Genomic DNA, 20275 nt, shown 5'->3' with positions numbered 1-20275 from the left:
CTGATAACCTGCACACAAACAAGCCCCTTCCTTCTCTGTCTCCTTCATCTCAAGTGAAACTGGTGCCTGCAGACACCCAGGCAGTGCAGGTGAGGAACAGCTACCAGCACATTTACATTTTATAGGCTGCCCGGGATCTTCTCCTATCCAAACAGATTTGAAATGTGTGTGCGGCTCAAGTATGCCAACTGATCTGTTTGCCTGATCTGAGACTGAATTATTAGTGCCAAGGAAACCCAAGCAAGCAGTGCAGTAAGGATGAGAAAAGCCAGTTACAAGGTCCATGCCCTTCATTCTGTTGTCAATTTTTCTGTCCCAATAAGAGCTTTCCCACTGCAGCTATCAGTAAAGGTCACCTGCTCTCATGCTAAAAAACAACCCCATATTTACAGCTGCTTCCCATTTAATACTCTATTTTATTATACTTGAATAGAAATATCTAGACTATCTAGAAATATCTAAATTTAATCTTTCCTGCCACCTGCACAGGCATTGACACTTGAATGCAATGAAGATCAAAAAGCTGCATATGTGTGAAGGGTTTTGAAAACAACAGACAGCAGAAGTCAGACTGAAATCATCCTGTCCTCACTTCACCCATCCCTGCTTGACCAGCTCAGAGCAGGAGGAGCTCTTGTATATTAGATGAACTCTCCTCCTCCCACACAAGTCACAGCACGCAAACTTACCCTTCAAAGCTCCCTTCTGCCTGCATTTCTGTGTAGTTATGAATCCATCTTCTCCATGCTACAGATAGACGTGGGATGCGCACACACACACACAGAGCACATTTCCCAAATGGTCCAGCCAATAAAACAGGTAAGACATATTTTAACCAAGCGTCTACTCATCTTGATGATGGATGTAATAATGTTCTGCTGTGTACTGAAAAAGGTTGCCAAAGTTTGAAGCTCAAATCATCTTGCTCATTGAAACAAACACATAAACATGCAAATTCAGAAAGGTTTTTGCGTGCTGTCTTGAGGAACACCAGGCAGCAAGGAGATTTTCCACCAAGGATGCTTAAATGTTCCATATCACAAAACAGAACTGCTACAATTCTTTGCATTTTACACATCTGAAGTGCCTCTTACATTGCACCCAATACTCGCTTAACTTGGAGCTAGTAATTTTTAAAAAAAAATTATGAAATGGGTATCTTAGATCATGAAAAGGACACAAAGAAAACCTCCCATGCAATGCAAAATTGCTTTGCTACCAGCAAATTTTTTTTTCCCCTTGAAAGCACAGAGAGATAACATTGTGTCATGATGCTGTATTTTCTCACATGCACTAACCTAGTCCAAGGTATTGTCTTCTCTGAACTATGGATTTTGGGGGGGGGGGTTAATTGCTTGTAGCTGAAGGGATTGGAACCAAAAGAAAGCGATGCTTTGGTTTTGAAGTGCATGCTGGTGAAACTTAGTTAACCTCAACAACTCTCTGGGGCATAAAACCACATTTTTCATTTCCAACCCACAGGTTCTCCCAGCATCCACCTCCTGTAATATAACACAACATTCACAGCTCTAGCACCACCAAGCACTTAGGTGAACCTGATTTCACCTACAGAGGAAGAAACCAAACAGCTATTGCCTGCCCCAGTGACAGCTCTCCCTGTCTTGCAGATGGGTTCCTCAGCTTGGGGGAACAACATGAACTCAAAATCAAATCTTCAATCAGCATCACTGGTGGAGGATCCAGATGAGTAAAGAGCCCACACACAAGGAGAAGAGATTCTAAAGCCAGCTGGCTCTTTTTTGCAGTGCTGCAGAGCTCACAGCGCTGGGAACGGAACAGAACAAGCCCCAGGCACTACACAGGGCTTTGCTAACTGCAGCTCTGAGCAGCAGCATCCTGGCTCTACAGGCTGTGGGGAAAGTACAGCCAGCACTTGGGATAGCACAGGAGTTTCTCTACCTCATTCCTGCACCATCTGTAATGCTCTGCAACCAGAGAAGCCAATTCAAAGAGTACTTGGTTAACCCAAAACACACATTCTTGAAAGTCAAAATAATTCAGATATGTCACCTACATTTGTAAGCAACTGTGGTTTTGCAGGAATATAGGAAGGGAACACATTGCTGTCACAGCTGCTGCAGTAAAAAGACTGGAGAACTGACTACACAGGGGAAACCAAGACAGTGATGAAGAACAAAACAAAAGCAGCCAAATTGCATCAAGTAAAAGAGAAGTGGGGCAGGCAGGCAGCACATGATTGTCTTCTCATTGCTTTCAGAAACTATAGGGATTGGGTTTCTTGTTTGTTTCTATTTCAAAGTTCATGCAAAAAGTATTAGCAATTTTATAAGGAAAAATGAGTCTGAGCTAAAATTTACCAAGATCATAGAATCATAGAATTTAAGGGTTGGAATGGACCTTACAGGTCATCTAGTCCCAACTCCTGCCCTGGGCAGAGACCCCTCCTCACTAGATCAGGTTGCTCAAGGCTTCATCCAACCTGGCCCTGAACACCTCCAGGGTTGGGGTGGCCACCACGTCCCTGGGCAGCCTGTGCCAGTGTCTCACCACCCTTAGAGTAAAAAACCTTTTTCTAATATCTAACCTAAACTTCTCCTCCTTCAGTTGAACCCATTTACCCCTTGTCCTATCATTTCCGTTCCTAACAAAGATGTTTAAGCCTTTTGCACTTTTGCCTGTGAGCTTTGGATTTTCAATAACGAATCAGGTTTAAGTGTGCAAACACTTCAAAACAAGCTGTATTTTAGGAATGAGACCGTTCCTTTCCTGACTTCACACTTCCCCCTATGCAAGTATGGGAATACTTACATACATTTAGGTATTCCTTGGTGCTCTTTTTGTATTAAGCTTAAAAATGTTCATTTCAGAAATATACAATAAAAAGGGACTTTCATTACCATCATGAAATCTTTGTAGACATCATTCATTTAAAATCTCAAACTGTACAGGGCTCAATATATCCTTAATCACAGGCTTCATGAATTTTAACTACAGATTTTAAAGGCCATTTTGCTACATGGGATATTGCCTGAGGTTTCATTACTACTATAAAATAACATACAGGTACTACTTGGCAGCAGAGTCCCTCTAGCAGCAGCTTGAGCTGTTCCAGGAAATTCAGGAAGCTGCTGTCAGAAAACAACAAACCCATGAGAAGGGAAGGCAATTTTCTCATCAGGTTGTCTAAGACTAGGACGAATTTTCACAGGAGGTTAAAAATTATCACAAAACACATAATTTTTAGCACAGAAGAAGGAAGCTCACCCCGTTTCAACAAAAACACGACAACCACAACGAAAAACACACAAGAAGGTAGAATACAGAGGGGGGAAAAAAAGAGAAAACTAAAGACAAAGAAAACTGAAATAGAAAACTACAATTTTATAAAAAACTTGTATCAGATTATCTTTGTGGAAAGTACTGACAAGGTGCCATACACTGTAGAATGGGGATGCACTTGTTTGAGTTTTGTGCTAGCTTCAGGTAGCCAACTGGGTGGATTTGGCTAAGGCTGAGTAGAAACAACAACAGATCGTCTCCTCTCTCAGCCATTTAGTTCTTCAATCTAATGGAGTGAGACTGGAATAATTCCAGCAAATCGAAGCAAAGCTGAAGTAGATGTGCTTGACATTGCTTACAATGTGAAGTTTCACTTCTATATTTCATGAAAAACAAACTCCATTTCTACTTTTTGCTTTATGCACACTAAAACAATGCTGAGGCACCACACAATTGTACAGAAGGACTCTGCCTCATCCAGCAAGACAAAATCTTCAAGATTACATTATAGAATCCTAGAAATTTTAGGGGTTGGAATGGACCTTAGAGATCATCTAGTCCCAACCCCCTGCCCTGGGCAGGGACACCTCCCACCAGAGCAGGTTGCTCAAGGCTCATCCAACCTGGCTGTGAACACTGCCAGGGTTGGGGCAGCCACAGCCTCCCTGGGCAACCTGGGCCAGTGTCTCATCACCCTCACAGGACAACACTTTTACTTAAGATCTAAGCTAAATTTCTCCTCCTTCAATTTGTGCCCATTGCCCCTTGTCCTCTCACTGCAGCTCCTAACACAGATCCCTCTGCAGCTTCCCTGGAGCCCCTTCAGCTCAACAGCCCCAGCTCCCTCAGCCTGTCCTCACAGGGGAGATGCTCCAGTCCTCTTAGCAATCTCGTGGCCTCCTCTGGATTTGCTCCAAAAGTTCCATGTCCTTCTTACACTGAGGGCACATTATAAATGTGTTTGTTTTCACATTTGTGTTTACGCTGTTTGGCTTGAAGTCACGAGACTTCACTGCACACTACAAATCCAATCCACCAGTCTCCAAGTGTCTGGGAGCCTTCTAAAATAATTCCTCTAGCTGCTATTTCAGGCCCTCTGTGGGCACAAGGCTTTAACCAGCAGCTTGCACGTAGCCAAGTCCCCTGTGACCAGCTTCACAAGCACACTTAACCCATTTGAATCCACTCCTCTCTTTTCCAAGGCAACGCCAAAGTTATTCCACTGAAAATACCACAGCACCAGGCACTCTTCCTGCTCCTGCCCCAACGTCAGCCCAGCTCAAAGAGAAGGCAGCAGCTCCAGCCTGCCACTGCCCTCATGGCAGGTTTGAAAACAAATCAAACCATTCCCATGAACTTTCTTCAGCTGACACTGAATGATCCTGGCAATTTAAGCATTTTACATCAAAATGCTCAGCAAACAATGGTTGTACTGTGCTGCTCCTGCGTGGGCGCCTGGAGGAAATAAAACGTTCTTTAAAGATTTTACACGCTTTTCTAACCCTGAGATGGATTATTTTGCTCAATCTAAAAATAAATGCATGGGCCTCCTTGTGTTCAAACAGCATCAGGAAAAACAAATCGCTATTTTGTCTTTCTTTGACTGAAGTAGCAAAGGGGTTTGTGCCCTGGGGAAAAACAGACTGTTGATATGTTTTAATGAAGGATTCTTTACACATCTTGAGTTGCTGAAATTTGTACATCCCTTGTTAGCCTCCATCTAATGATAATATAATTGAAATCCAAACAAACTAAACACGAAAATTAAGTGCAGTATCACCTGCAGATAGCCATGCAGACCAGGACTCCAGCCAAGGCTGATTATTTCACTAGAAAATTGCTCTACATAAAGAACCTGTGGACAAAAGCACCTCCCCTTTGCGATTACCATCTGTATAGTAGCTCTCAATAATCTGCATTTTGACCCCTTGGTTCTACAAAACTTTCTTGCCTCCCCCTTGCCATTAAAGCCACTGCAGTAAATAATTTTTAATACTGCTTCACATCAATCTGTAATTATTATGTCCATAAAAAGCTGAAGCTGTGTCCCTGCAGAACACAAGGTGTCTTTCAATGTAAATGTTGTGGGTATGGAAAGCATTTGAATAAGGGCAGCAAGCCACAATTTCAGGTATTTTCTCATTTCCAATTCTCATTTCTAATGCTCATTTCACTGCAATTTATACTATTAGAGATACTTTTCACAGTATTTTGAATAGCCTGACTCCTAAGCCTACTCCACAAAAAAAATCTGATCACTGCAGCTGATTCAACAAAGCATAAGAAGAAAACAGTAACTCCATTTGTTAGGACCATCAAAGAAATTGGGGGTTTTGGTGGTGAGAGGCATCCTGTGGTCCTGGGGATCACCTCAGATAATTAACTGCTGCCAACTAAGAAATTTTTTGCCCTTTCCAAACACCACTTTCCCCTCAGAAAACAAGCTGAGCTAGATTTATGATGGCAGTGGTGGCACTTGGTGCACCTCCTCTTAATGGCTTAGTAAACAAAACTTGGAGATGCAGGCACTGTTTCAATACTTAAGGAAACTGCTCTTCTTCTGAACCAAGACCTTTTATTTGTCAGTCTGCTTGAAAGCAGAGCCCCACAGCACCTCCCTGCATTGCCACTACTAAGTGCATCAAAGGAGAAGGCAAGTGGGAGGGATATGAATAAAGGGATGCTTGTTAGTGGATCTAAGGATAGTATTCCCAAATGAAAAAAAAAGAAGAAAACACATGTGTTGAAAGGAGAGGGGTTGTACCTCTTCTCCTTAGGAAAGCAGAGTTATTAACTGAGAAGGAGCCTAGGTGCTATTATTAAGCCTTAATGGAAATTGAAGAAATATTTTTAAAGGCTTCCAAACCAAGGAACTTAACCCGTGGGGGAAAAATAGCAGGATATCCTTTTGCTTGCAAAGGCAACTTTCCCCATTGTTTTGCATCTGACCTAAATGCAAAAAAGTCTATTCCTAGATTTCATGTTTTGTGGTTGGGACAGCAAAGTGCCTCATTATTATCATCATCATGTATACACAGATGAAAGTTATTCTGAAGACAAATATTGAACAGGTCTCTTGGAAAGCTCCCCTATCTTGCTAGGGACAATGGGAAGCCAGAGCAAGTTCCCTGGTCACTCTTTTCAGTATACAAAACTGACTGTTAAAAGTAGCTTAACTTAAACTTTCAGCTATAAAAGCAGTGTTCAAGATCATAGAATCCCAGAATTTTAGGGGTTGGAATGGACCTTAGAGATCATCTAGTCCCAACCGCTGCCCTGGGCAGGGACACCTCCCACCAGAGCAGGCTGCTCAAGGCTCATCCAACCTGGCTGTGAACACTGCCAGGGTTGGGGCAGCCACAGCCTCCCTGGGCAACCTGGGACAGTGTCTCACCACCCTCACAGGAAAAAACTTCTTCCCAATATCTAACCTAAATTTCTCTTTAAATTTGTACCCATTGCCCCTTGTCCTGTCACTGCAGCTCCTAACAAAGACTGACAAGGTCTGCTGCTGGGAGATGTTTGTTATTACTCGACTGAACACACACACAGACACTTTCATCCTTTCCTCAGCAAACAGCTTTGCACACATAGCGTAAAGCCCACAGCACCCTCAGCTTGTTTGCCAGGTGAGTACAGGGGCCAGGGCTGGACACAGCTTTCTAGGACCTGCTTTGCTCATGCTATGCCTACAGCAACCAGTCTACAGTTAATAATCTAAATCCATATGTAGAAGATACAGGCTTCTGTTATGGCTCAAAATGTAAGCTTTCTGAAAAGACATTTTTATCATCCCCTGAACTCTGCATTGAAGACTGCAGATGGTGTTCCCCAAGTCCCAGAAATTCCTTACAGCCAGGGTTACACACTGCAGAGCTGTCACATACAATTTTCATCTGCAGCCACATGAAGCAGGAGGTGCTGAGCTAATGTTCCTAGCTGGCATTTGAGAAGTGATCCTTTTCTGTCAGGTGCATCAGTAAGGCTATGGGCCATGAGCCTCCCAGGCTCAAATAGCTATCAGAAAACAATGCAATGCTCAGAGGATGGGAGAGGGTCAGTTCACAGTTTCTTTCCTTGCCTGTATAATCTGGAGGGAAGCAGCAGCTTTCTTGCTTATTTACTATAGAGTCTGAATGGTTTATAATTAAAATCCAAACAAGGGGAGATGATTACAAGAGTTGCCAAGACCCCAACCAACCTCTGCCTAAGGAAAAGCTTTCTGCATCTTTCCCTGAAGCAGCTTTTAGGGTAGCAAACTGGAGACCACACTCATTTACAGGTCTTCTGGTTTACTCTTTCACTGCCTATACTCTGCTTCATACACAATCTCACAACACCAATACTTGTAGTTCTCATGAACCAATGGGAAAAAAAAAAAAAAATCAAACTATTTAAAACACTTCAGGGATGTGAATGCATAGGTTCATAATTTGCAACCATAGGATGGATTGGGCTCAGCACCTTTGTGGACTGCAATTTGTCTTTTCTGCCCTGTCTACATCACACCCCCAAACCCCTGGAAAGCTGGACAAGAATTTCTCTACATGTGCACCACAGAAGGCTCTGAGGAAATGCCTAAGGAAAGGAGAGGACATACCCAAGGGGTTACTGCTACCATAGCAAACAGAAAAATAACCACCACACTGCTTCTCCTCTTGCTTTCGTTATGAAAACATGTGTAGTATTACTGTGGTAAGATGAACACCGTATTAGCAAAGAGGGACAGGAGAGGGGCTGACCCTGCTCTGCAGTACAGCACACCAAGGAGGTAAGAGATGTCAGTCTGTCCTCTGCACTGGTAAAGCACAGATGGAATTCCTTCAGCACATCCAGCCAAGGATTAACAAAGCTAAACTGCAAATAGACAAGCAAGATGACAGCCAAGAGCATCTTTAGCAAAATGCTTGCTTCAAGTGAAAACCTTCAGACTGAAAATACCTCACCTTTCACCTTTAGAGAGCAGATGGTGTCCAGCCAAGTCTCAATTACAGCTTAGTCTGAACAACAATGAGCTGACAGGCTGATGAAAGAAACCAAAGGATTCCTTATATAAGAAGTAGGAGGTTTGGCAGGATTCAAATCTGACAGGACTTTGGCTCCTGTTACATGAATTCACCCCATCCCAAAGCTACAGCATTCTTCATAAGCCACTGCTACTGAAAATGCAATGTGCATAAGGTATATCTAAAAAACCTAATGTTCTTTATCATGTTAAAAAAGATACAAACTTTAAAAGAAATATATGCCATAGTATTAATAAGGACTCGTTCCAGACACTGTTTATTTTACAACAGACTTGTAAAATGTTCAGTCAGTGTGCTGAGAGACACAGAAAAATACTTACAAAGACATACAGCAGTTAGCCTTAAAAATTGTGGGGAAGTGCTCACTCACTTCTCCCTTTGGGGGTGCTTTGTTCATTCAATTCAGTAGTGCATTAAGATAAACATTCAGATTTAGGCTCCAATTGAAGAGGAATAAGTTACCTGAAAACTGTGCTAATAAAGAAACAATTATCTCAACATCTCCCAAGAAAAGTTAAAAGTAAGTACTGATCTATTAGTACTATTCTTTCTAAATTCAAGCAAGAATCATAGAATTTTAGGGTTGGGGAATGGACCTCACAGATCTTCTAGTCCCAACTCCCTGTCAAGGAAAAGAGATCTGAAAACTTCAAGTCGGTTTGTTGGGTTTTTTATTAACAGACATGTTTTTCTTTTGCCTTAGTGAAGCTTACTAAACCAGCCAAGATAATATTTCTGACTGTAGCATAATCTAAGCTAGACAGTAATGTATTGAATAGCAATGGTTACTATTTATCTTCAAAGGGAAGTGCACATCTGGAGAAGTCACTCAGCCTGGAGTTTCTGTAAGTAATGGGAGTCTAGGTGAAGTTTAATTTATTTTACTACTATTGAAGGTGAGTAATCAGTTAAAAATTAGTCCACAAGCCCATTGCTGTTGAGCTCTATTTCCTTAGTCACCAAAGCAAACATCACACTTGTTCCTTCCTCCTTTGATTCAAGAAAACTCCATCTGAAGAACAAACAGAAATGCCAAAGTGGTTGAATTCAGTATCAGTTGAATTCAGGCAAAGCAGAACTCCTAGAAAGCAGTGATGCCTTTTGTCAGGTGAAGGTAGCTGTGGGGAAGGGATGGGGCAGAAGAAACTTTCCTGTATCAAGCCCTGGTCGGGTCTGAAACAAACAACAGTCATATCCACAGGCAGCTGCAGTTTACTCCCATGTGGTTGGGTATACGCAAAGGCAGCTGGGCTGGTGACAGAGCCTCTCTGGGAAATGCACCTTTTGCTTGGACTGCCAAGATCATATCTTGCACTATTTGCTACACCTGACGGCATGCAAAAAGGGCACCTCAATATCTAACAACATTTATGAACCATTTGACCAATGGAACAAATTGGCAAGAAAGTGCAACACTGCTAATGCAGTTTAGAAGATAAATTGGTGCGTTGAAAAGCAGATCAAAAAGTTGGGAATATCACATTTTCCAACTGGGAATTAAAATATTTTGGTGCTTAAAACAAGCACTATTTTATTGTCTAAATAATAAATGCTCATCATTATGAAGATGATAACTCATCTACAGCTTGGGAGGGAGAAGGATGTTAAAAATAATTCAGACAGTGGCATCATTAGACATCAGAGAAAAAGAAAAATGCGACTCAGACAAACAGTATGGAATCTTTTCTCTCCTTAATGCTCATGCATATTGAAAACTAAAGAGCTGACCAATACTTCAGTGTAGCACTGTCTTGGTGTAGCACCCATACGAGGCAAGAGCATCTTGCTCTTGTGCCCAAGAAGCAACAGCAGCACCACCAGACTTGTCATAACCCACATCACAGTGCTGATGAAGATGCCTAAGGAGCATCCCTAAGCTGCAAAATGTCACTTCCACTGAGGTTCACTGGTAGCTAGTAAAAATCCCATGAAGTAAAAGATAAAATACAAAGCACATGCTAACCATTTCCCTTCACTCAAACAATGCAAAGAATCAGATCCAAGAGCAGAAGGTGCCCAAAATAGCATTAGGAGAGTATTAATGGGAGGACCAATGTAGGAAGACAAATCTGTTTTTCAATCCTGAGAACACACCTCTTGAACAAGACACCAGGGTATATATTGCCAAAATAGTTCAGAGGCTTGAAAGAGGCAAATTCACTCTCTGAGGAAACATCTCCAGTGGCACTCAGGACCACCAGAGGAAAGACCTCCAGGCTGGCACTTAGCTATGAAGCGCTGCTTGGCCACGGAGGAGCACAACCATGCACAGGTGTTTCAAGACTTGCCTTCTTTATAAACCCTTTCATCCTTCAATAACTAGAGAAGTTAGCTCTATGCGCATGAGGCAGCCTGCAATTACGAGACTCACTGAAAACAGTCCCCTCTCCCTGCCAGCCCATCCTTCAGTGACCTATTCCCAGTCAGATGTGAAAGTTGGACTCAGACAAGGCCCTCCCTGGACTTCGCAGGGCTCAGTGCCTGCCCAGGGTTCACCTCTGGAGCCAACTCCTGACACCACCCTGGCACCAGCAGCTTAGTGCCGCGCGACGTCTGTGTGCAGCACTTACCTCCGTGAACATGTCTTACTGCCTTCCTACATGGCAGGGGAGATTTCCTGTTTTCATACATTCCCTTGTCAGCCCTAATCAGTGTCAATAGGTTATGGTGTCTTTTGTGCTGGCGGCGTCAGCCCTGACAGGAAAGAACTTTTAATCTCTTCCCTTGCACCCGAGCCATGAGAAGCTGCAAACGCTCCCAGGCATAATTCCCTTGGCTCCTCTCCGAAAAATGCTCTCTCAAGCACTCGGTTGCTTAGCAATATTTGCCTTCCCCTTGTACGGTTCAAATTGGCAACATCTGTCCCTCTGGCCCTTTCCACTTGTGCGAGAAACGGTGCAGAGAGTTTCAAAAATCTACAAACAGGTTGGTGGAGGATGTTTCACGTGAGCTGTTGCAGCTGCTTTGGTATTTTATTGCTGGTTTAATTCCAGCCTGGATAAAATGCGTGGCTTCTTCCAGAGGAGAGGCACACAAGGAAAAAACCTCTTTTGCACCCAGTGGGACTCACCTATTAAATCAAATACAACAAGTTGTTTTCACTCTTTGCATAACTACACCTGCATGCTATGGCTTGGTTAGAAGAAAGCACCCAAACCAAAACACAGCACTGCCATATAATTCTCCCCTGTGAGCTGGGATTGAGTGTGATTTTCCCTAAGAAACTGCATGCACATCGAGTGAAAGAAAACAGGAGAAGCCAAAATCTGTTTAAGTATTTAAAGTCGAAAAAGCTGTGTGCAATCCTGACCTCATAACCAGCTGTGCCCCCCAAACTGCTTGTGTCTGTGCAGCCACGCCAAGGAGCAGTGACCAGAGTCATTGCCTCTGGATGCACCTGCGACTCACCTGCTATAGCAAATGAGGGGAAAAAAAGACATTAAATTGATGTCAGAGCATAATGTACCAAGTGCTTTCACTTCTGAGATCCAAAAAGTGCCATGGAGAGGACTCAAGTGAAAGAATACATCTTTGGGCACTTGGTATTACAGCAAGCAGCAGAGAATTCCACACTTAACATTTCTGTGGCTGCAATCCATTTTAGCTCACACTTAGCACAATGCCCAAGGGTTCTGAGAAAGGCCTTAGACTGTACAGCTTTGGGTATTTACAAGCAAGTTGTTAGGGATGTTTACTGGAAATGAAGTAGCTCAGTTTCAGCCCTTATAGTGAAGCTGATGTTTACCTTTTTTGGTTTTTAAATTTTCTTATCCCAAACAGAGAAAATAACAATTCTCATTCATACTATATCTGCTTCTTTAGCAGTCCTACACTGACAAAAAGACAAACTAACACAACGCTGGTGGTGAACAATGGAAACCATTCTCCAATCACATAAGGTGCTTCTGATTATAAAGAGGGCAGCAGAGGAGACACAGAAGTCACACCTTGTTACCTGTCTTGGTGCAAAGCAAGGGGAAAAAAATAATCAAATAAAGGAATACAAAGGGGAGAGGGGAAAAACTCCACAATCTCCATTCTACTCAGTAAATGAGAAATACATAAGGTTGGTAAAAAGACAACACCAGTAGCTTAATGTTAAACACTGTGTAGTCATTACATAAGGCCAACAGTGCCATATATGTCTTCAAAGACTTTCCTTTTTAAAGGATGAAGGATTAAAACAATATATTTATTTCCACTTTACAGGGTTCACCTGTCTGACAAGTCACCTGTCTTCCTGCCAGTAGGAAAGCTCAGTGGCCATGGTGAGAAGTCAATGAAAAATCATTTATCTGGAATGGACTTTTTATTTTTGTCATCCAAACTTCTTTGTAGGTGTTTAGTCATTACTATATTCTATGTAACAACCATGTTTTAACTAGTGACCATTCATAAATGTTGCCACTGAGGGAAACAGACCTCAATGACAGCAATCCCAGTTTGAACACAGAGTTTTGTGTGTACTCTGCACTTCAAGGATAATACAGTGCTACCAAAAAGACAACACATCTAGGCTCCTTCCATTGTTCCTTGTGTTGTTGTTTTGCTTTTTTAAATTGGTTGCTTCCCTATCTGCTTCCCAGTTTGCAGGTAGGAGAGTCCAATGAGGTCTCACTACATGAGGTGAAAGGAGCTAAGTCCTAACATTTACAAAATTGCCAGGAAAACAAAGCCAAATCTTCAGTGAGCCTCAAGGGCTGTACATTCCTCCAGACACTATGCTCTTAATAATGCTTCAGGATTTATAAACACTCTCTCAAACCAGTCTCACTGCTTCTTGGCCCTGCTGTCAAGCCAATTCCCTTTCACACATCACAGTCTGTGTCAATGGAGGCAACACAAGGGTCTCCAGTGGTCTGAGCCTCTTCTAAAGACATGGAAAGAGAGAATGGCTTTAAAAGCATCTTTGTTTAGGTGCTGAGCGAAGAGGGAAAACTTGCCACATGAAGAGAAGGGACACATCTAAGCTTCATGTGTGCTATATTTTTAAGTATTCTCACAATGAATTTGAAAGATGCCTTAGAGAGACAGGGATGATTTGATAGTGAAGGTTTGGATTCAGAGAGGAGGAAAAGAGCTGTCCAGTTTCTTTACGTGCATGTGAAGTGAGTCACTGCAGGGTTACCCACGGTGGTTTAATCCACTCTACAGTGAAACTGCATGTCTATTCGGGCTGGAAGGCTTAACTTTTCAGTGTTGTCATGGACAGAAGATGTCAGTAATGGATTCACAGCTGCAGGTGACACAAGCCTTAGAAATTCAATTAGCCAAAAACCACATGGCTGAGGAAATGGCTTTCCTAGGTTATGTCAAGGGAGATCATGGGAAGAACCATATTTGGCATGTGGCTGTTCAGTATGACTGGGGCCAAACAGTTTAAATAAAATGTGTAGAACCATGTTCCCAGTTGCTGAGAGGAAGATGAAAGAACAGCAGAGCTGCTGTTCTAGTTCTATTCACTGTCAGGGTCATTGCAGAGCAAGAGCCTACCTGCAACTCCTGTTTCACCAACAACTAAAGGGAGGGATGACCTCTCAGCCAAAGGATCCTCTGATCAGCCTTCTCAAGATCTTTTCTTTGTGTGAATCTTTCATCTGCCTGCAGCATAGCTCACTGGATGTTTCCTAAAAGCAAACCAGCTCAGCCCTGTTCCTCAATCACCTTTCTTGTACTGTACGTCCAGCACACACAGGGCATATATCCACATGCGCCACCTCATTGTTTCTTCCTCTTCCCTCTCCAGGCTTCAGCACTGAAGCACTGTATTATCAAATAGATGTTATTCATTGAGACCAAACAGAAGTGAGCAAATGTGACAATGACAAGACTCAAACAAGCAGAAAATGAAGTAATGAATTTTTCACTAGAGCTTACAGGGTCATTATCCAAAATGCCTATGCACGGAAAAGCCAAGAGGCCACAGCCTAAAGATTCCTACCTCAAAGGAGGATCATTCACCATATTCACAAAAAAGGGTCATCTGTCAGCTTTGAAATGTACTAAGCATATAATTAAAAGCAGGGTCTTGTTTGTGCAAAAAACTTTCTTTTGTTATCTTCAATTCCCTTTTTACTGTGTTCTTACTTTTCCACAGATCTAACAGAAGGAGCATAAGTAAGGCAGCTTAGGACTTTTATGGACGTTTGGCCTCAGACTCATGTGCTCAGTGAGAAAGAAGTTTCCTTCAGCATGCAGCATCACACTGCCCTATCGAATTTCATACTACACTAGAGATACAGGAGATGTCAGAAAAACTGTGGGGATGGGAAAAGAGATAAGAAAATAATGCAGATGAGAAAATAAGATTAGGCAGAAGAAGATGCCCTGCACTTGTTGACTTCTCCCCCAGGGAGTGAAATATCTGGTCAAGCAAATAAGGAAACGCAGACCTCGATTATCTTCCTGTTTTGAGGCATGATGCGCAATGCCAAACCTACTTGGAAGCAAATAAAGTCTCTCAGCATGAAGTATTTCCACAGCTTCTCAACAATGTCAGTCTACTCTCATTTTCCACAAGATACTGCCTACATCCATTTCCAGCTGCTCCACACCCTTGTCCATGAGAAGCAGACTGCATCCACACTCTTCCATTAGAAAAGCAGCAAAATACAATTTGAAAACTATTTCTATAGCTCTCCTCACCCAGGTCAGCACTGTGGGGTCCTACATCCCACTGTGCTGAAGGATGAGCATGGTAAAAGCCCAAAATGCACCTGGGAACCAAATGCCTTTGGGCTCACAGGAGTTTGAGGCACGAGGCAGGAAGAGTTGTGTGCTGGTCCCTCAGCACAGCTGAAATTTGGCTTCGAGTGGCACAGGAAAAAGCTGCATTTCCTGAACAATACATGTGCAACAATGCTGCTCCTCCTCTCCCACTGCTTTGCCAGTGGGAGCTTCAAGCTACATTGTCAGAAAGTCAAGGCTTCTGCCTCTATCACACATAACAAATCAGAGAAGTGGTCTTGGGGTCAGCAAAAACAGATGGAGTACAACAAGAAATCTTGCTGTATCAAAATAAAGGAAAGGACTACTTCTTCACTGCCTGGTTAAGAAGCAATTATAATTCCAGTCACCCCCTTCCCTTCAAGTTTCCTCATACTCTCCTAAGTAACACACCTGTTTCTTCTGAAGCCACAAGACTTCCCAGCAGGGTCCAAACTTAGATGACAGATGCTTTCTGAAACCTTTGGAAAAGCCCTTCCGACCACTGTCCTTTCCTTTTTCTCTCAAGTGAAAGCTGCAACAGACTAATCAAACCCAGCTCAACTGTGCCAGTCCCTGCCACACACTGCACATGATCTCTAACTCAAGATGCAGGGAGAACTATACAAAAAAATATCCATCTTCTCAGAAGTTTCCTTCTCTCTGGCTAGAAGGATAATTAAATAACACAACAGCAACAGCATTACATTCTGAATTGCACCTGCTGATCTGCAAACCCTGTTCTCAGCCTTGCTGGAACCAACTGAAATGGCTCAGCCTGGAAAAGAGCAATTCATACTTTTCTGTGGCTCTACACTGAGACCTTACAAACTTACTGAGGAGAATCCTGTGGTGTTCACAGTCTCTTATCACAGAGCCCAGAAGACCACAGAACTCACTGCACAGTCAGCTGTCCCAATATTCAGTGAGGATTTGGGGCCTCCACCCATTGGGTGAGTACTGACACACTGCATGTACCAACAGGATCACCATTTGACCACCTCACCATATCATTTCCCCCTTCTCCTTTTCAAGCAAGGCTTAGAGGAAAACGAAGGTCACAGCCACAGAGGCAGTCTCCTGGACCATAAAACCTGCTGCAGCCTCACTGAGAAGACCACAGAGGAATCATCGTGTCACATTTTCACCACTCAAACAGGTATCTCACCCAGGTCAGCAAAAGCCAACCTCAAAAGACATCTTTAAGCAGGGTAATGCATGCACAGCCATCATTGCCTCTAGCAGTTGCTGCTGTTTGATGACCTATTCTCCCACAGCTGAACTTACCCTGCCACCAACAGAGACCCCAACAATTGCACTCACCTCTATGACCTCTGAAGGGGTTTCCAGTTTGAATAGGTGGGCTTTGGCTTTTGCCTTCAAATCTGAGATATCTTCATCGGGTACTTCCTTGGGCTCAGAAGGGGTTTCCAATTTTGATAGTTCAGCTTTGGCTTTTGCCTTCAAGTCCGAGAAATCTTTGTCAGGTTCTTTGTGGTATTCTTCCAAGAGAGGTTTCAGCTCCAGTGATTCAAATGGTGCCTGATCTTGGCCATCCATGGGTCTGACATAGGCAGTTGGTTTCTGCTGCATTGCACTGGCTTTTGATGTCAAGGATGGGGGAAAAGTCTGAGAGGAAGGTTGACTGGTGCTGGTCAAGGTAACGGCTGAGCTGTCTCGACTTTCCTTCTCCTGTGATCCTGTCACTGAGTCCTGAAATGATTTTGTTTGACTGTAGGTCGGCCCATGACTTTTGCTGCTCTTTTGTGACCTGGAATTGATACGCTGGCTGGAATGTAGAGGTGACAGGGGTGCCAATGGAGAAGACAACAAACATGGCAGGAACGGGGAAAGTGACAAAGGGGAGACCTGCAGTTCATCAGCACGATCTTCTCCATCCCCAGGCTTGCCATTTTGATTGTGCTGAAGACCTGCCTTAGTTTCCTGGCCACTATGACTCTGTTCTTGACCTTGGCTCCGAATGCTGGATAAGCTGGGCCTCTTGGTGTGCAGCCCTGAAGCTGGTTCTGTTCCTGATTGTGCCTTTTGGAAGTGAATGGAGTGGCTTGGATGACGAGGTGTGGCAACCATAGGTCCCACGGGTGGATGGCGGGTCGTGTGGTGGAATGAAGATGTTAAGTGATGGCTGGTCTTTTCAAGGAAGCATGGGCGATCAGGCTGTCCTCGTGGGAGCAGAGGAGCAACACTTTTTGGAATCCCTATGAGATTCTGACAGGATTTGTTACTCATTAACTCCTTGACCTCCTCATAATTGCCCAGCATGTTCTGAATTCGGCTTGACAACTCATCTTCTTTATTAGTCTGCAAGAGAAGAACAAAGAGGTAGAAATTTCAAAAGCACCCTGAGAGATCCAGCTCAGGAAGAACATTCCACAGGATCTTAATGTAATCCCCAAGCATCACCACAAGTGAAGTTAGGCAAACTCCTCCTGGTCCTGTACATCTCTCCAAAGCAAACAGGGCTGCTCTAGCCACTATCAGTTATTCCAAGCCAATTTGCAGGTGCACCTGCAGTCCTCAAGAGCACTGACATCAGATCTGCTTTTTAGAACCACAGCTGCAGACACACGGGCAGCCAAGCTGCTCTTGAGCATTCTCCCTCAAACTACAGGAGGCCAACCCAAAGTCCACACTGCTCTTGCACAGTCCACAGAGATTTAAGCACAAACTCTGAGGAACTGAAGTTAAGCAGATGCTGTGTTTGTATGTATCATGCTCAAGCCTACTACACACTACGCAGAAGCCACAGGTCTCCTCTTCCACCCCAACCCTCCTTCCTCCTTTCCCTTCCACCCACCCTTGCCATTACCTTGTAGGGTTCTGCAAAGAGGGGAGTCTTCCCAGAGAACTGGTCTTTCTCCTCTGGAACCTCCTGATTCCGTCTCTCTTTCTCTCGAATACGCAGCAAATTTCTGTCCTCGTTGCACAAGCTTTAGGAAGGAGAAAAAGAAAGGATAGTTAACACTTTTCACACCAGTGTTACCAACAAGTATCTGCTTTGTGCAGAAATCCTGGTTTTCAGACAATGGTATATGTAATGGTAATTTTGAAATCCACAGGATGGTTACAGCTGACAAATTTGTTATGTCAAGCGTTTGTTGTATCACACAGTAAGGTGACACACAAGGTACAGCATGAATCCTTCTCAGTGATTTCTACTCCTGATAGCATCCATCAAGAATGGTGGGAAGGGAAAAACTATCCACCCATTTAATTGTGATACAAACTGAAAAGCAGTCAAGAGGGGTGATAACCACATGAGCAGTCAAATCTGCTTGCAATGATCAATGTGAACAACCACCATTCCTGTTCTCCTTCAGACTTCACCCCAACTCTTCACCTGAGAGTACAAGCAAATCCACTAGTTTGAAGATGTTGACACTTCCAAAGATTGAACTTTGTCTACTTAGCAAAACACAGGGCAATACAACTTGGCAATAAACAGGCTTGAAAGCTTACTCTCTACTTTAAGCGGACATTTGGAAAGCTGCTTACCTGGAGAACCATGGAGCTGCATTTAAAGCAATCATGTAAATGTGTTTAGAAAGAAGGTCTCAGAAATTCAGAAAACACCAGGTCAAAACCCCCTTGTTCCTCCTCAGCCACATATCCATGCACTCAATTCCCCCAGTGCCACATCCCACCAGCAATAAGCTGTGTCACATGCACAGCAGGATGACTTCATGGAAAACCAGATCCTTTCAAGTACACCTTGTCTGTGAAATATCTCTGCAAGTCAAGGCAATCTCTTGCTCTAATTTTTATGGACATTGGGGAAGAAAAAATATGCAGGCATTGTGGATGCAGGTACCTCTCTCCTCTCCCATTTCTACTCTACTACACAGTCTACTGCATACATACAATTCCCATCTTTTTCTTCACACACTCAACTTCTCAAGTGCCCCAGTTTTCAAGGGAAGAGCCTTATCTTCTCCACCAGTGACATTTTCCCAAATACCACACCGATAATCAGCTCCTGAAAGTTTATTATCCCTAAAGGAGAGGACTGGATTTGCTGTAATGGTCACCCAAGAGATCTGACTGCTGCAGGGGGGGTTTCCTGTCTCAGTGGGAGCTCTGAAAGATGATGCTATCTGATGGCAAATTTCTATGTATGGAACTACAACAAGGATGTACTTGTAGCAATAAGACAGAAAAATGTATTGACTGGTTAGACCGTGCACATTTAACATAGTTTCCAGCTTTGCTAGTGCTGAACTTTTTCCAAATATAGCAAAACAGAAGTGTCCAGTGAGATCTATGTACCCCATTTCTGCAAACAATGCAAACAATCTTAAAAATGTACAAAAAAAGTTAAATAAAACAGGAATCACAGACCACTGCTTCAGTAAATACACACAATCCTTCTGTTATGAACTACATAATAGAAGCATTTCCCCTGTGCATCTGATGTCATTTTACATGTGAGCAATTTCCTATCTATAAGCAGTTGGCTGGTGAATTGCCCTGTGTGCCAGGAAAGCTTTGTGAAGTCAGGTATGTGAGATACCAGCTACAGAAGACAAAAACTTAGGGTGAATTACATGGCAAACAAGAAGCAACCTTGGCTACACCTATTACTCAAAATTATATGCCTGAGAATTATTTTTTAAGTGAATGCATTTCACAAAAAGCCAGGCCACACATTATGACCCTGCAAATTGTTTCTATTAAAACACTGTGCTGTGTCCATGTGGATTGCAGACATCCTTCTATTTCTAGGCTGGCAAGCATCCAAATTCAGAGCAATCAAGCTATTTTGCTCAGAGATTCTGACTACATTCAAACAAAAGGAAAACCCTAAACCATAATATTTACGATGAGAAGTAGCTATGTTTCCTATAAGTACTCCCACACTGAATGCAAAACAACTTACATGCCTCTCCTGCAAAAACAGCAGCTGTAACACCTCTAAAAGCCTTTTCTTTCCTTGAACCTTCCTTGACCCCAAGCTCTCTTCCCAGCAATAAATTCTTTTTAAAGAGTGTGTGAAGAGAGAGAGGAGGGGGATGGAGGGGAGGGGAAGGGACAACAGTTTTGCCTAAGTACTCCCACACTGAATGCAAAACAACTTACATGCCTCTCCTGCAAAAACAGCAGCTGTAACACCTCTAAAAGCCTTTTCTTTCCTTGAACCTTCCTTGACCCCAAGCTCTCTTCCCAGCAATAAATTCTTTTTAAAGAGTGTGTGAAGAGAGAGAGGAGGGGGATGGAGGGGAGGGGAAGGGACAACAGTTTTGCCATAATGCCATGCAGGTTTA

The 20275-nt window shown here is 43.1% G+C and overlaps 1 protein-coding gene across 1 annotated transcript in view; it reads right to left on the bottom strand.

Annotated features, from left to right (window-relative positions):
* The window catches only part of AFF1 (AF4/FMR2 family, member 1), a gene marked incomplete at its 5' end in the record, with an annotated part of 44926 nt that extends 26982 nt beyond the window's left edge, over positions 1-17944 (bottom strand). Inside the window, 2 exons of the mRNA XM_009078900.1 lie at positions 16401-17315; positions 17824-17944. Coding sequence (XP_009077148.1) covers positions 16401-17315; positions 17824-17944 — 1036 coding nt within the window. The remainder of the gene's footprint in view (positions 1-16400; positions 17316-17823) is intronic.
* Between the last annotated feature and the right edge of the window lie 2331 nt (positions 17945-20275).

This window comes from Acanthisitta chloris, unplaced genomic scaffold (genome assembly GCF_000695815.1).
Source record: "Acanthisitta chloris isolate BGI_N310 unplaced genomic scaffold, ASM69581v1 scaffold12757, whole genome shotgun sequence".
NCBI classification, from domain to species: Eukaryota; Metazoa; Chordata; class Aves; order Passeriformes; family Acanthisittidae; genus Acanthisitta; species Acanthisitta chloris.
The sequence above is the reverse complement of the archived record's forward strand: the minus strand, read 5'-3'. Positions and strand labels throughout refer to the sequence as shown.